This window comes from Nycticebus coucang, chromosome 2 (assembly GCF_027406575.1).
Source record: "Nycticebus coucang isolate mNycCou1 chromosome 2, mNycCou1.pri, whole genome shotgun sequence".
Taxonomy (NCBI): Eukaryota; Metazoa; Chordata; class Mammalia; order Primates; family Lorisidae; genus Nycticebus; species Nycticebus coucang.
The window spans coordinates 151,246,256-151,264,142 of NC_069781.1; the positions used below are offsets into that span (position 1 = coordinate 151,246,256).

General features: G+C 41.4%; 1 protein-coding gene across 3 annotated transcripts in view; it reads right to left on the reverse strand.

Moving 5' to 3' along the window:
- Nucleotides 1-3,502: 3,502 nt before the first annotated feature.
- Nucleotides 3,503-17,887, reverse strand: part of TOX3 (TOX high mobility group box family member 3) — a 109,946-nt gene continuing 95,561 nt past the window's right edge. For all 3 annotated transcript variants that reach the window (XM_053582176.1, XM_053582177.1, XM_053582178.1), the window contains exons 4-7: nucleotides 17,040-17,309; nucleotides 11,758-11,985; nucleotides 10,169-10,249; nucleotides 3,503-5,479 (exon numbers count right to left, since the gene is read on the reverse strand). In XM_053582176.1, coding sequence (XP_053438151.1) covers nucleotides 4,739-5,479; nucleotides 10,169-10,249; nucleotides 11,758-11,985; nucleotides 17,040-17,309 — 1,320 coding nt within the window. In that variant the 3' untranslated portion in view covers nucleotides 3,503-4,738. The remainder of the gene's footprint in view (nucleotides 5,480-10,168; nucleotides 10,250-11,757; nucleotides 11,986-17,039; nucleotides 17,310-17,887) is intronic.

A 17,887-nucleotide genomic window follows, 5' to 3' on the forward strand; every position in this document is an offset into this window, starting at 1 on the left:
CTTACACAACCTCCAAGCACCTCTTAAATGCCATTAATTTCATACAGCTTTCCTTAATATCCCTAACCAATGGCAACCTCTCCCCTGTCTAAATGAATTTTCATTTTCTCACACTAAAAAAGCAAAAAAAAAAAAAAAAAACCCACATTTTTCTTAATGTCTTGTTGGTACACAAATTATTCTGTCTGGTGGGGTTCTCTACCTCAATAAAAAAAAAAAGAAAGAAAGAAAAAGAGAAGAAGGGGGAGAGGGGGAGAGGGGAGGGGAAGAAGGGAAGGAGAGAAGGTCTCTAAAGTTAAGAATAGTCTGGTTATTTGGTTATTTTGCTTTTTAAACTTGTATTATTGAAATTTTCAAATACATACAAAATATTTGAAAGGCCCTCTTTATTTTTGCATCTTCTTTGATACCCATCATATTGTTTTGCGGGCAGGAGAAGTAAATTTAAGTCAGTAGGGCCTCAGGAAAAGGGAGCTACCCGTCGGCACATCCAACTCCACTGCTGTGGGATGGGATAGCTTTTCCTCCGTAACACTCACTGATGCAAAACCCACACACCTGCAGGATCATAGTCCATGCAGTTAAATCTGTTCATCAGCTTTACAATTCAAGGAAAATGTTTATCCTTGAGAACAGTTCAGAGAATCAGTACAGCTAACTATATTTGAAGGAACAGGGAGAAAAAAGTTGACATCATTAAGAATATTTTCAAAGAAAATTCAAGTCTGGGTTGTGTATCTGTTTGCTTTTCTGAGTAAGGCACATTTCTTCAAAATGCACTACAATGGATGAATAACCTACAAATTCGAGGACTTCCTAATCATACCAGAATTAGTTGGGTTTTTCTGATCTCCCACTATTAACATTTTTAAATGTCTTCGCCTTTCCAAAACCTCAATCTCAGACTCCTAAGTCTACTATATTTTAGATAGACTTCTTAGACTTTTTAAAAAAACTTGTGCCTACTTAGCCCATTAATTTTTGCTACTATGGAGCACGTGTGTCTGGGCATGCGCACATGTATGTGCATGTGTGTGTATTTGGGGGAGCAGTGAGATCCTTAAAGTGAACCAGAATTTTAGAGTGATAGATTACATGTCCATGCTGTGTCATATCCAATTAACTCAAATTGCCTGTACACTACATTATTCTGTTAGTGCATGGAAGATCAATAAATATGGGGGAAATCCAGCTCAGCTCTCCACTTTCCCATCCGACTTGAGTAGGTCGGAGACGGATCATGCTACTGTGGTGTGCACGCCAGGGCTGAGGCAGGCAGGTGGTGCATAGACACCATTCAAACTTGGCCTATTCAATCCCAACCCCTCTAACGCTCCATTCATGCATAGCAAAACACCATCTGGTCCTATTTTGCCTCCAGCAATCACAGCTGACCAAAAAACGATAATAACAGCTGTTGCAAAACAAAAGCCAAACAAAGGGGGTTGGGTGGGGGGAGGAAAGGTTAGATTGAAGTCCAGTGCTGAAAAATGCTCCATGAAGTGAGAAATGGGAGAGAAACCATTCAGATGTCTAAAGCCCGCTGAATGGACACAGCGGACTCCTGCTTAAACTTGAGATATTAATCCATCTGTCCAGAAAGCCTTCAAACCTCCGTCAGGTGGTAATATATTGCAGAAATTATGCCGCACAAAGGCATTTAAGCCTTTGTTCTTTGAGTCAGGAACTATTGACCCCATGTCAGCTAAAAATGAAAACTGCTTACGTCCTCCCATCATATGGCAGTACAGGTTAATGTCCCAAAATCCCGGGCATGTTTAGCCAGATTAATAAAATAATGTCCACACTACTGGAGGAGAGTCCAGGTGTGTGTGTGATGGAGGTGGGGCTTGGGGTGGGGGGGAAGATTCCTTAATGGGGGAAGCATTTAGACCACTTATGTGGTACACTAATCAGATACTGCAGTTCTCATGCCTATTTTTCATTACCTGATTTATTTCTGCGCTGTTACCAAAAAAAAAAAGGTACCATGTACTTACTTAAATCTCAGGAACAAAACCAAGGCACATGTACAAATTGAAATATAAGCGGAATCATAATTTGCTTGCATGAATCCTGAGAAAAATAATTTGGTAACAAGGTTGGGGAATTCTTTTTGTGAATCAAGCCTTTTGACATTTCAAACAGATAGTTTTGCCAGGAGATTAAGTTTTTAAACTGCAGTAATTAAACTTTTTTTGCCCTCCCCAAACTGACCATCCCTGGCTTAGCAGCTTTTAATCAAATGTGATAAAACCTTAGATTTATAAAATCATTTCATAGATGTTACAACACCTGCTTCTAACTGCAAACAGTTGAAAACAGACTTCATTTGCAATTAAGTCTTATCACTAGTGACACTTTTTTCTCAAGCAATACTTCATGGGTTTTCAAAATGACAATTACAGAGCTAACACACAATTACTGTCACATGTAGTTTACCAATTAATTTTGAAGGCATTTGTCTAAAGGTTTTGCAACAGAATATAAAATGGTTCTTATTGTTATGTAATGTTAGTTTCAATTCGCAGAAAATCTTTTGCCATCAGCTGAGTCTGATGCAAGCAGATCATTTCTTTGTAGAATACAATCGCCCCATTGTACGTGCGATGAGGCGTCATTCTGAGAGCGTTTGAACACTGATACCTGTCAACTAATACATCTTATGAAAAGCTTCAATTTAGGCATAAATTTTTCTACAGCAAGAAATCCATAAATTTATAATTAGAATCTCTTGCTGTTCAATATTTGTACATAATACAGAGTATGAGAGGATTATGAAATATTGAAAACTAGATTCATTATTCATAACCCACAACATACAGTAAATATTCTCTGAAATACAACAACAACTTCGAGGAATCCATATTCCATTATTTTTGAATGTCTTGCTCACAGTAGCCACGGACAGCACCTCGTACAATCTCCCTCTTTCCGGATTAGGATTCTGCTCAGGGTTGACGCTTGCTGTTTTTAATTTTCATTTTATCATAAGCAGTTTAAGACTGTTGCCAGTGGTAATTTGCAATTTTTATCAAGACCTCTTCATTATAGCTTCTGACAGGACAGATGCTGTAATTAATCACGCGAGACAACTGGGGATAGTGGTCACACTGCTCTCAAAGAGGAGCCACCACAGAGCAAGGAAAGGGGGGAAGAAACAGGCACCACCGTCATTATTTTGGCTTAAGGAGGAGCATTCACTATCCATTTTAATAGCAATAACAACACAATGCCCAACCAGTTCTAGCCCCAAATAGAAAGGGAATGGATTTTTCGCTACCTACTTACCTTGCACTGGCATCTTAACAAAAAGACAAATTACAAAAACATTTCCAGTGGGTCTTTTTTTTTTTGTTTAAGGTCCCTGGATTTGTGCTGTGCAATCCAAATTCCTAGCCACGAATATATTTCTAACTGAAAACAGAAGAGGATGCTCAAATAAAGCAAGCTGGGCATGTGGCATATTTCCCCATCTTAGACGTAGGCAAGGGACCCGAAGTGAAATTTGACATAACATTTTATTTGAAAAGTGAACAGTTTTTCCTTGTTGTTGCATCAAAATACAGTCCACAGTTTTTACTGAAATGTGTTTATTCTATAGCAAGATAAAAGCATTTTTGTTTTAGTTAAGCAAAATACAAACAACTTAATTGCTGCTATCGTAACTCATAAAAAAGTATAAAACAGCATAAAAACACAATAAGCAATGTAGCAATGAATGGTTTCTGTCACCAGTGTTTACGTTAAAGCCTCATTTAGGAAAACTTTACAACACATGATATGAAAACTTACAACTTGGAAAGAAAATATTTACATTGATTATTCCGATGGGATGCGCCTTTTAAATATTCTACCAGTATTACATCATAATAAAAACTCTCACTTTTTCTTTTTTAAATCTTAACTTTTGTAATAACTGTTTTCATTTAAGTGCATTTCCCTTTTAAAAATACAGTGTTTTTTAATTTTTTGAAACTTGTCACTCAAAACACGGAATATAATATTCACATTTCTTTTCTTCTAATTGGAATGCATATAATGGGCTAACAGTGGTCATAGGTATTTTGTTACAACATATACTGTGATTTGATTTGGAGAAGTCAAGGTTAAAAAGTGGAAACAGAGTCAATAATTGAATCTAATCACTTGCATTTTTTTTTTTTCTTTCTGGAGAGATTTAGGAAAAAAATAAGAGCTTTGGCAAAAGTCTATGATTTACATTATTTTTTTCATGACAAAAAAATGCCATCCACTATTCACGTCATACAAATGTTTGTATGAAACTGGATCTTCGTATCTCAGGTAGTTACAACTGTGCTTTTTTATGTTTAGGGCTTCAGAAGTTCAAACAGCCTGGAAGTGCGGTTTACTCCTGGAGAAATAAGGCCATTTTTCTACGACTCAGAGAGGCCAGTCTATAGTCATCAGTATGTCCCAGGGTTCATTAAACAGTTTGATTCACATATTGTAGGTATAGCCTGAATAAATAAAAAAGGCATCACAGAAAAGAGCACAGGTGTTCTTGTTTAAAAACAAAGTGATTTATAGTCAGCTAAAAGATGTTACCCAGCTACACTGTGGTTCTTATTGCCTATCTGATAGACACTTGGGCGGACCGTTTGATCTGTTACGCATTGCCGCATAACCAACATCAGCGTACAAGTCTCAGCCACAGACTCCTTCCCCTCCTACGCCACTCTCCTTGTAAGGGGATCCGTCGGCCACGCGAGCGTCTTCAGAAAATACTGACCTGCGATAACACTTGAGTCTGAGTCTGAGCCTGTACCTGCGGTGGGTGCTGCTGCGAGGCCGGCTGGGGGCTGCCGATGGCCGGGAGGGGGGATGTTATCTGGGAGGTGGCGGGGGAGTGCTGCCGGGGCGAAGGCTGGGACTGCTGCTGCATGTGCTGCAGCTGCTGCAGCTGGAGATGCTGCTGCAGCTGCTGCTGCAGCTGCTGTTGGCTGATCTGCTGGAGGTGCTGCTGCTGCTGCTGCTGCAGCTGCTGCTGCATGTGGTGCTGGAAATGCTGCTGCTGCATCTGCTGCTGGATTTGCTGATGCATCTGGTGCTGCTGCAGTTGCTGCTGCTGCATCTGTTGCATCTGGTGCTGCTGCTGCTGTTGCTGCTGCAGCTGCATCTGATGCTGCTGGGTCTGCACCGAAGGGCTCACTTGGGTGGAGGAGGCTGAGCCAACCATGGCCGTTCCCATGGAGCTTATCAGCGGAGCCCCAATGTTCGAGGGCATGTTGGCTGCGATGGTGACAGACGCGACAATCTGCTTCATGGGCAGTCTCATGGTCAAGGGTTTGGGAGCGATAGACCTGGGGAGCGATTGCTGGAGAGTCTGAGGTGACGCCGACACCGTCCCGTGTTGAGACAGGGGAGCGTTGAGAAGGAGGGAGGACATGAGATTGGTGGACGCCAGGGTCTGCTGGACAGAACGGATGGTCTGGGCTTCTGCTGACTCGGCGGCGGCCTGTGTTGCCGGGGAGAAAATTCCAGAATGTTACAGTAAAGCACAAGTGTGTACCATAAGGTATTACAAACTGATTTTTTTCTTTTTTGAATGGCCACCACTATTCAGGCTGCCTGGTACCCCTGTCCCATGTTGTGACTCTTAAGCTCCTCCCAGAGGTGGAGTCAAGTTCCCCAGCCCCTCATGCTTTGGCTAGTCCCGTGATGACAGTGATACAGTCCCAGTTCCAAGCTGAGGACTCAAGAGACCCTGCACCTTCTTTCTCTCTCTCTCTCTACCTACCTGCCACCGGCATGTGACCAGATAGACAAGTGGCCCAGATACCTCACCCAGGAGAGAACTCACTTCTAGCCAATCAACTGCCACGTGTCCCAGTGAGTTCAGTCCTCTCCCCTCCAAACTATAAGCTGACCCTGTGGAGGAGTCCAGCTTGGACCTGAGCTAACTGGCTCTGAGATAAACGCTTATCTTTTAAAATCACTAAGCTTTGGGGATGGTTGTTACAAAGAGAACCCGACACACATGCTGAAGAGCAACGATTCTTCCACGTTTAAGTCCGCACTGACCTCACCACTGAGAGCCGCATGTTGAAAGACAGCTGGTCGAGTACAGACGGCCCTAGTTCAAAACAGTTGTACAACCTGACAGCTCTGTAACTTTGGCCAAGTTAATGCACCTATCTGTTCTTCGGTTTCCTTATTTATAAAATGGGGTTACACAGTATCTGCCCCATGTAGAAGTTGTGAGAATTAAATAAACTCATGTGTTAAGCATTTAGAACACACCAAAGCCCTGGGTTTGCATGATTATGGATAAAAGTGCTCACTTGAATAAAAGAAAAACATCATTGGGTGCTGAGAGATACTAAATCAAAGTATTTCACAACTTCAGAAATGTTTGCTTTACCAACTGTTTCTGAAGATTTCCAGAATTTACCAAAGGAGCCACAGCTAAGGGGAGAATGTTCAACACTGAATAACTTACCATACAGTAAACAGCAGGTCTAAGGTTAAACATGAAGAGAAACTACCTATTACATTTTGTGCTAAAACCACACCACTACTGGCAGGGACATAGCTCACGCCTGTAATCCTAGCACTCCGGGAGGCCGAGGTAGGTGGATTGCTTAAACTCAGGAGTTCAAGACCACTGTGAGCAAGAGCAAGACCCCGTCTCTACTAGGGTGGTGCATGCCTACGGTCCCAGTTACTTGGGAGGCGAAGGCAAGAGGATTTCTTGAACCCTAGAGTTTAAGGTGGTTGTGAGCTACAAAGATGCCAGGGCACTCTCCCCAAGGCAAAAGAGTGAGATCCAGTCTCAAAAATAAATAAATAAATAAATAAATAAAAGCAGGCTTGGCACCTGTAGCACAGTGGTTACAGTGCCAGCCACATACACCAAGGTCGGCGGGTTCAAATCTGGCCTGGGCCAGCTAAACAATAATGACAACTGCAATTAAAAAATAGCCAAATGTTGTGATGGGTGCCTGTAGTCCCAGCTACTTGGGAGGTTGAGGCAAGAGAATCGCTTGTGCCCAAGAGTTGGAGGTTGCTGTGCTACTGAGAGTGACATAGTGAGACTCTCAAAAAATAAAAAAAGAAAGAAAGAAAAGACAAAGCACATCATTACCACCACAAAAATAAATTCTTTTACTAATGCAACAGTAATTGGAATGACTCATCTTAAAGACTATTTTTCCCTCTCAGTCTTTACAAAATTAGGGCTTCTAGGGGGGCATCTTGGAGGCAAGAAGCCACCCACCATCCTTACTGGTTTTGAATGTTTACCTGTCAAGTTTTGATGACTCAGATGTATAAGATCTTACTATTGGAGGAACCTGAGAAATGACCTCATATGGAGAGTCACCGCCTGTGGCTTCTATTTGAACACCTGTAATCACTGTAAAGCATCCGTCAGTGAACAGCTCTGCGTTACGCAAGCTTAGTGTGGCTGCATGTCTACTGGAGGGAAAGCCGAGCCTGTGAGTACTCCAAGTCATCTGCTGAAGTAGAATACACACGGTTTTGCGCGCATAGCCACATACATAATTCTTATATACTCTAGTATTTAAAAAAATCACCAAGCTGGTCTTCAGAAACCACAGAGAAAGTCCACATTTAGACTGGGCAGTTGCACTGTTGTCCCTCTGGCAGCAGTTCTCAACCTGTGGGTCGTGACCCACAGGAACTGTATTAAAGGCTCGAGGCATTAGGAAGGTTGAGAACCACTGCTCTAAGGTGTCACCTCCATGGTACATGGTGACAGGACATGATTATAAAGAGTTCCTCCCTGCCTACCTCCTTATTCCCTTACAATTTAACCTTCTAGCAATTGCTCTGGACATTGTAAAGATTAAAAGTGTAATAGTAAAGTCACATCTTAAGGAAGGACGTCCCAGGCTTTGCATGTAGAGACCTATGTTAACTACGATGAAACCCTATTGTTACTCTGGACACTGAGACTAAAATCTTGCTCCCTGCACCTTCACCTGTTGCAAGAGTTCTTCTCCGAGGCCAGAAAGATTAACTTAGCTTCCCTTATACAATGACCCTCTTATCTGTGGTCTCAGATACATGCCCCCACATCCTCACCTCCCTGATTCTCAGATACATGCCCCCACATCCTCAACCTCCCTGATTCTTTCCATTGTTCTAATACCATTTGATTTCCAGTCCTCACCATCATGGAGGCAGCTCTCTGAAGGGCCTTCAATTGGCTGTCATCTCTCTTGAAGTTGTCAGGTACAAGACAGAAGCTAGGCATCACCCTGTACAATTAGATGCTGCTTCCTACGAGATCACTGTATTAGCAGCTATTTTATACCTTGGGTTCAGGTTGAAATTATTCTAAACTTGTATCTCAAGGACTATTTTAGTTGCCTCCAAGGTTTCTCAATATAAATTTAGGATCTCTCAAACTGCATTTACTGAATTAAAACTGTATTTTAGATTTATTCTTCTTAAATACCATTTTATTGGGTTTTTAAGGTCATCAAATTCCATTTGGAAATATTTCTGAATCCTGATTCTAGCACATTAGGTTTAACTTTTAAATTATCCTTTCTAAGTCTAGACTTGAATAATTAATGGCTGATTTTTTTTTTTTTTTTTTTTTTTTTTTTCTGAGACAAAGTCTCATTTTGTCTCCCTGGGTGGAGTGCTGTGGCGTCAATAGCTCAAAGCAACCTCAAACTCTTGGGCTTAAGCGATCCTCTTGCCTCAGCCTCCTGAGTAGCTGGGACTATAGGCACCTGCCACAATGCCTGGCTGTTTTTAGAGACAGGTCTCACTCTTGCTCAGGCTGGTGTCAAACTCCTGAGCTCAAGCAATCCACTGCCTCGGCCTCCCACAGTGTAGGATTATAGGCATGAGCCATTGTGCCTGGCCTACTGGTTAATATTTTCTGAATCCCTTTTGAGATCCTGGTTCTTGACCATACATCCAAGTAAGGTCAATTATTCAGGCTCTAACTCACAAAGACCACCTATACCTGTTTCTGGACAAATGAATGAATAAATGCTCCATGTAAGAAGAACACACTCACTGCTATTACACTCACATCAGTCCATCTAATTGACCATCAACTATACTTCAATTCTTGACATCTGTTGCCTACACCATCAGTTGTTTTCTGTCAATGTACAAATCTGAGCACAGAATCACTATATCTTCCAATGTGTGTCTTCCCGAGTCTCAAAAACAGGTTCTGCTATTGACCTGATAAATGCTTTTTTTCTTTCTAATAAAGTGGGCAGTGTCCTAAGCTGTCAACAGAGATAGAAGACCTCTGTGGATTGGATTCTGAGCAGCTGTCAACAGTAGATCTTAATAAAGATAATAAAAAGAAGAAAAACTCAGGTGAAGAAGAGGGAAGGGGAAAGACCCTTTTTAAATGACTGAGAGGCCCTATGTTGTACTTAAGGCAACAACAGAGACAATGAAATGGTCTCTCTCTTTGCCAGAAGAAATTTATCAAGAGCAAAAATGTTTTAGAACAAATTATCCTCCCTTAACTCTCCCTAAACTCCAGGAAGCCAACAGATAATGTTAATTCAATGTTAAATAATATAATGTAGCAGTTCATGCTCTTTCTGGAGCTAAGTAATTAATAAGCCAGAGTGACATTTGTTTGGAACCTTGGTGCACTTTATCAAGGCCTACTGTATACTCGATGTATAATACATATACTTTTTCCTTCAGTACTTGGAACATAATTTTATTTTAAATAATCATGAGGTTTATTTATTTATATGATATGGAATAGTCTGGTCAAAATGCAACAACCCCCATTATAATAATGTAACCATTGGAAAATTTATGATGTGATGTCTAAAAATGCCTGACGAACATCTCCCAGTTGAAATAAAGGACATGAACACAGATCCCGATCCCTGACAAAAAAAAATAAAAAAAAGAATAGGAGGCTGTTTGAAATGTATCTACAGCACCAAGTGCACATATATAAAGATCCATGAGTCTTTTGGAAACAATTTAGATTCAGGCACTTAAATTAACTCATATTTTTCATGTCATCATTCGGGTAACCTCTAATGGAAACCAATGCATTTATGAGTTGCTCGAGATGCTTTCTGATCAACTCTTAGGGGAGTCCATTTATGGTTTCAACGCTTGAGGGCTGCATTCAGTGTCATAACCATGTCAGACGCCGGCTGCTCCTGCTCAGGTTTACCTTAGAAACGAGGCTGGCCCTGTAAGCAGCCAGGGCCTTCAGGTATTCTTTCTTGGCAGCTTCTGTTTTCCTTTTATATACCTATTAAAAGACCACAATTAGCACCAATTTTAGTGTATTAATCCTCAGCTATAAAATAACTGCTGCACAAATTAGGTCCCATAAACATGTTGGGTCTCCTTGGCTTTCATTTTTAAATGTTCACACACACACACAGATATTAAAACAAAACCAAACCGAACCCTGCTACGCTTACTGGAGAACAGTTTTGATATCTACTATTGGCCAAGGAGAAATGGATTTCAGGTTGTAATAGGGATTCCTTGAGAGTAAACGCTGACAGCCTTCTGCGAAGGCAATAAGAAGATCACGAGAAGAAGACACTTTGCCAGAGACGGCTTATGTTATAGAAAGTAATCAGAATCTTCTTTGCTTCACACAGCTTTACAGAATCGGAGCATAAAAACGACAGGTACAGTGTGTGAAGTCAGAAGGACACCCATAGAGGCCTTTCAACCTTGGTTTTCTTTTAGAGAAAACAAAATCGGTCAGAAATCATAAAACACAGGCGATTTCCATTTGTGAGATGACTGAGTTACATAAATAAATCCCAATACATTAAACGTGACTTGGGCTTCCTTTTTAGCAGGTGGCTGATGGCTGGGGGTTCCACCAAAGTGCAACTATCTTTCTCTCCAGAGTTTAAAAGTTAAGTGCGGCAAGCAGTTTCCTAGTCCCTCAGCATTACATTTCTGGGACAGAAAAATCAGTCTGCTACATACACCAATAAACTCACTGCAAACTGGCACAGTCTATAGTTACAGGAGGAATGAGTTCGTGAAATGAGTGCATGATTTGCAAATAAAAATCAAAGGTAAACGGTTATTCGATGTTATCACTCATAGGGGTCTATCTGTTCTTCTGAAGCTACGTAAAAGTTAACTCCTATTAATGGTAATTGGAGTTTCATGCAAGGAGCCGAGGGAGGCCTGACCCCCCATGGGAAGCATTCTTCTCCTCATTTGTGTGGGGGAGTTGCTCAGGGAAGAAGAGGAGACCAGACCTCTAAGGAAGTATCTCCCACCAGCATGGCTAATCTCTGAAGACCTCTCATACTGCCTAGCTTTAAAATGAACTTGGAATAAAATTTCAAATGCCTCGTGACAATGAGACTTGCAGAGGCAGCTTCAAAGTTTGGAAACCCACCAGGACAGCACAAGGGTTCAGAAAGATGATCAATGGAAAGGCAAGCAGGACGGACCCAAGCCCTTTGTCATGCCCTTTCTGAACGAAGGGGGAAAATTCCACATTATTTAAAATGAAAAGATTATCATCAAAAGTTCGTGCTTGCAGGATCCTGTTTGGATCTCTTCCAACCCTCCTCTGAATGGGTTCTGAGCATGCACCCTTAAGCAGACAGAGAAATCAGTAAAAACTGGGGACTTGTTTAGATTTATACATGTGTGTTTCTTTTAATTCCATAGCTTCAAAAAGGCTTTCATAAAAAGCAGTCATATGAAGTGAAAGCGTGTACTCAGAAAAGGTGTAAGGAATGCTCTGGAAACTTGTCACATGCGGCCATGCCTCACCTGCTTCTGTTCCTCTCCGAGGCCGTCCCACATCGAGGCTACGATTTTAGAGACCTCTCCAAAGGTTGCATTGGGGTTTTGACCTTTAATTGCAGCCTGTGTGTCTCTGAAAAACAGGGCATATGCTGACACTGGCTTCTGAGGCTCATTCGGATCTTTCTTTTTCTTTTTCTTTGGAGTCTTGGGCTTCTTGCCAGAATCTGGGGCAGCTCTTTTCTCTCCAATGGCCTGCAAAGCAGGAAGAAAATTCACCACCTCGAATGTACTTGCAGAGAACGTAGCAAGACTTAACTCAGATCTGTAATTGTTCTTTTAAGGTTTTGTTAAGCATCGTCTGCAGATGAATCACCACCCAACATGGGGAGGGCAAACTTGCTTAGAGTTAACTGGACAGCAGAGATTAGTGTTTAGAACATTGATTAATGAGACCCAGAAGTATTTTCAATACATTCATAGCATATGCTCTAAATAGCAATTATGAGTAATGAAAAACAGAACGCTCTGTACCAGGAGATGCTATATATACATACACATATATATGCTATGCCACACATGTCCATACACACAAAATATTTTACATTTTCAAGGATATTATAAGTTAAACCTAAATAAGATCCAGGATGTTGATCACATTTAAATATTCTAAATGAGGTCCCTTGCCCAGTCACAAGCCGTATGTGTGATCTGCCTGTATTGATTTTTCTTTCTTTTTCTTTTTTTTTTTGGCCAGAATGTTATTTTACTAACGCATCTCCGGAAATTCAAACGGAAATTAGCTACAAGCTCTACACTTGTCCTGCAAGGAAAAGGTCATCTCTATTTTCTAAAGGAACAACTTTCTAAAGAATAGGATAACAAGAAATATAAAAATGTCAAAACTACTTTAGAGATAGAAAGGAAATTGATAAAATGAAAAACCTGTAAAATTAGGGTATTAATAATTGATATTTAAAGTCACAGACTAAAAAGAAGATACTTATCACACGTGGTAAGTAACCCTGCCCACGAGACCCTCACGCATACCCACAGCATGAGCTCCATGAGATCAGAACCAACCTTAAAAATGGTATGGGCACAGCTCCCCAATTTATATACCACTAGGCTCCATATTTAAAATGGAACCTTCAAAACAGTATGGGCACAGCTCCCCAATTTATATACTACTACGTTCCATGTTTCCCTGCTTCTATCACCTAATTTCACTGATCATTTAATACACTTATCAGAGAATTTGGTGGCCTGACTCTAATTTATCATTAAAAATACCTTGAGGCCTTTGTCTGAGGCACTGGAATTGATTGGTCAACCTAGTTTTCTTTCCCTAAGTTACAATATGACTTATATTGAAGATGATTTTGCAGTTAACGTCATCAAGAATCCTGAAGTGTTTAAGAAAAATCCATTTTCAAAGCCAGCCTTGAGCAAGATCAACAGAGATAGATTCAAGTTACTAACAGATTGGCTTTCAATGGCCTTGAATCCTGATGCAAATTTTCCTAGAGTATTATTACTTTCTGATTGAGAGTCATTGGGCACTTAATCCAAGTACGAAAATTATGAGGAGGAAAACTGGGAAGCAACCTTTTGTTGAGAGTTCTGAACCTCAGTGTGTTAAGAAATCACAGGCCTACTTCTAGGTAGGCTCTATTGTTTGCACTGAGTGGTAGCAACATCCACACTTCAGACAAGTAGTTCAGATGCTCCTTCCTATGGTGTTTGCATCCATAACCCACACAATTAACTCAATAACTCTCTAGTGTTCACAGTCTTTCTTTTTTCTTTTCTTTTCTTTTCTTTTCTTTTTTTTGAGATGGAGTCTCACTCTGTCACCCTGGGTAGAGTGCCGTGAACTCGCAGCAACCTCAAATTCTTGGACTCAAGGGATCCTCCTGCCTTAGCCTCCTGAGTATACAGGTGCCCACTATAATGCCCAGCTAGTTTCTTTATTTTTTTAGAGACAGAGTCTCACTCTGTCACCCTTAGTAGAGTGCTGTGGCGTCACAGCTCACAGCAACCTCCAGCTCTTGGGCTTAGGTGATTCTCCTGCCTCAGGCTCCCAAGTAGCTGAACTACAGGCGCCCGCCACAACGCTCAGCTATTTTTTTGTTGTTGTTGCAGTTTGGCTGGGGCCGGGTTCAAACCCGCCACCCTCGGGACATGGGGCTGGTGCCCTACTCACTGAGCCACAGGCACTGCCCCAAGTTTTTTTATTTTTAGTGGAGGGGCATCTCACTCTTGCTCAGGCTGGTCTCAAACTCCTGAGCTCAAGGGATTCTCCCACCTCAGCTTCCCAGAGTGCTAGGATTATAGGGTGAGCCACCACACCTGGCTTATAGTCTTTTTTCTAAATTTTCATAATAAATGGAACTCGTTTAATTCTACTTAAGGAATCTGAATTTTCAAGAGTCAGATGCCTTCCAGCTTCAATTGGAGCCAAGTTTTCCTTCAATGAAGACTTTAGTTCAGCAATAAGAAAAAATATATGTATATAATACACAAGTAATACCCGTGTGTGTATGTATATATATATAAATACTCAAGTCATGTTTGAATGCTGCAATCACAAGAGGTGCTCAACATAACTTGTATTCATCTTTTGTTATCAGTATATATGGAGTATTACAATTTTGATAGTTTTTTTTTCCTTTTTAAAAATGTGTATACATTTTTTGGCACCCTAATATATATATATACACAAATACTCATTTTTCTACCTGAGTCACACAACTATATTTTTTTCCTAGAGGAAAATTTGATACTGTTAGTGCCAACAATATCCTGACCAATGGCAAGATGAAGGTAATTTCCACAGCAGGTTTTTCTGAAAAATGAAAATTAACCTTCTTATCTCAACTTCTATAAAACAATATTCAAATGTTGACAACCTTTGAAGCCGTTCCTGGATAACCACAACTTACCCTAATCATCATTACTGTCTTAGAATAAACCAGAAAGGAAAAGTCCCACAGTTTAAATAAAAACTCAGAATTAGTTCTCTTAAAGAAATTTTTCCACCTCTGACTTAAAAGGGTTGGGACAGAAAGCTGGAGAAATAGCTTTACCCAAAAGTGACATAATCAATGATAATTTTAATCTTCCTTCCTCAGCTAAGGTGCTTAGAAGATAACAAATTGGATTCTTTGTCTTTATATAACACCTAGACCCTTGCTGAAAATGGAAGAAGTTGGGAGTCATGTCAAAGGTTCGCTTTCGATGTGACAATTTCAGCAAGGCCCACAGGCACGTTTGCAGATCAGCGGGCACGTGAGTGGAGGGAAAGGGAGCCACGTGAATTATTCTGTCCAGCCCAAACCCAGCCCAACCTTCTTCCTGCCCTTCAAGTTCCTGTCACCATTATTTTTCACTATGTCTATGAGTGAGAGCGAGACAGTTAATGCATTTACCATCTCTGTGCTCACCAGGGTGCTAATTTGAGGCTACAGACCAAACATTCCACCTTGAAATCCCTTTGACTCCCACAACGTTATTCAAAACCATCCTCTCCGTCACTCTCAGGCTTCTCTTGCCCTCTCTGTTTGCTATTTAAACATAAGTGAGGCGGCTCGGCACCCATAGCACAGTGGTTACAGCGCTGCCCACATACACCGAGTCTGGCAGGTTCAAACCCAGCCCTGCTAAACAACAATGACCACTGCAACAAAAAAATAGCTGGGCCTGGCGGGCACCTATAGTCCCAGCTACTTGGGAGGCTGAGGCAAGAGAAACGCTTAAGCCCAAGAGTTGGAGATTGCTGTGAGCTGTGACAGCACAGCACTCTACCAAGGGTGAGATAGTGAGACTCTGTCTCAAAAGAAAAAAAAAGTGAGGCTCAGAGCTCCGTCTTTGACTTGCTCCTACGTTCTCTAAGAAATACTAATTAATTCACATGCTCACGTCCACGGCTGATGGTGGAGTTAGTAGTTCTGGCCTCAGCGTGAGATGTGCAGATGGCACACTCACCCAGTAACACACCAAGCTCTCTTCTTCCCCGTGGAGAAATGCGGAACACTCCTCTCCTTCTGATATGCAGTCTGGCTCTCAGACCAAACCCCAATTCATCTCTGACCTCTCCAAATCCCAGTGGATCACCAATCTTCATGGTTCCCCCTCCTGTGTGTCCCACTAATCTGCTACCTCCTGCTCGTCCCCTTCTTTGATGAAAGGACACATAACAAAAAGGGCTCCTAATAACTTCCCTGTCTTTGTAAGGCAATTCTATATATAGCCCAAGTTATCTTTCTAAAGCATAAATTACTTACACCAATCCACTGTGCAAATAATTAATCAGCTCTCCAAACCAAGAGAAAAAAAAGACACCACTCCAAAGCCATTTCTTTCTCCAACTTCCCTTTATGCCCTCCCCAAACCAAAGGTCACAATACCCCAAAGAAGACATTTCTCCTTGTCCTTTCTCCCACAAAGATGCTGGCCTCTCTCGTTTGCCTCACAACTTTTCTGTATCCATTCAGACCTAACGAAAAAATCACCTTCTCAATAAAGTCCTCCTCACATCATCCCCCCCACAGCAGCATTAATTGTAATCTCAGCACACCAGATACATCAATTCTATCACTAATCGTATCTGGAGCTAGTTTTCAACACGGCTATTCACCCCCTGTGGGGATCCCATGAGTAGTAATCCTCTCACACGTCTTTATGAGAACCGAGTTAAACCCCCGGCACAGAATAGGTGTAAACACGCCACAGATGACGTCATGAGTAACGTGGACTATCACAGTATTGTTTTCCATTCTTTATTCTAAGTGTTCAGAAAAGTCACACCTGGAACTCAGTTTGTATTCCAAACTATGCATATTTTCAAATTGTATATATTCTCCCTAACAAAAGCAAAAATGGAAAAGATGAGAATTCACTCCCTGGGAGCAGATTGGCCAACACATCAGGTGACAGGCATTCTACATGAACATTAACTTAGAACCAACACAGTTTAGGATTTCTGGAAAGTCTAGAATTTCTGGAAATTTCTACAAAGGGAGTGCAAGCCCTCCTTTTGTAGATTAGAAAAATTAAGCATATTGTAAGAGTTTAATTGACATGCTTTATACCAGGTTGGAGAAGCCAGATCTCCTAATTTCCGATTCAAAACACTTTCTACAGAAAATAATTAAGTGAAAGACTAGAAGAAAAAAAAAATCATGAACTTAAATACTACTCCAAATCCATGAAGAGAGAGAAGGGAACACCATGAAGGAAATTCAAAGACATGAGGCTGGGTGATGCCCTAATCTGTAGGTCACGTGCTCAGGGCTGGGGTAACTTACCCTGCTGGCTTCATCCACATCCTCTTCATTGATGGAGCTGGAAGGTGAAGGAGTGGCCGATTTGCTTGCTGGAGGAGAAGGAGATGTGTGAGGCATGCTGGCACCTCCCAAATTCAACCCTAACTGGGCACTGAGCTGAGACTGGTTGATGGTGGTGAGCTGGGCAGGTGGCATGATCCCGGAGCGAGCAGCGTCAGTCATGTGGACGATGGACCTCATGATCAAGGAGGGGTCCTGGCGGTACTGGGACACCTGGCTGTGGCTCTGATCCTAGGAAGGCAAACGTGAAGAGGAAAGGGTGTCAGTCTTCCCAAATACAAACTGATGATGTTAGCAGCTCCTTAGTTAGGCTGGACCTGCTGCCATTTTGTAAACCTGACCTATTGCACGATGATGGTCTCTATTACATTTATTGAATGTTATGCGTTCATGCCAAAAAGCTGAACAGTCAGAAACGCAAACCCAGATGTACAGCCCATACTATTTCACTATAGAACATTCATTAATGACTTAAAAATTTAAAAAAGAGAGCTATTAGCAAAAGGAGAGATAATTTCCCACTCTTGCTTCTTATTGAGAAAACTGCTGGCAGGGAAAGGGTTCACGCAGAGATCCAACCCTTTCAGCTCACCCGCTGCTCAGCCATCCTTCTGTTTCCATTATCCTTTAGCCAGCTCTGTGAGAGAAGAAGAATCAGGTCTTTATTTTATCCTTCCAGGAATACACAGGACATGTAGAGAGGATGGGTAGAGAAACACAGAGCTTTGGTTTCATAGAGCAAACATCTGTCTGCTTTAGGGTACCCTTTCTGTCAAATCCTCTGTGGTTAACCAGAGGGTCATGCTGAT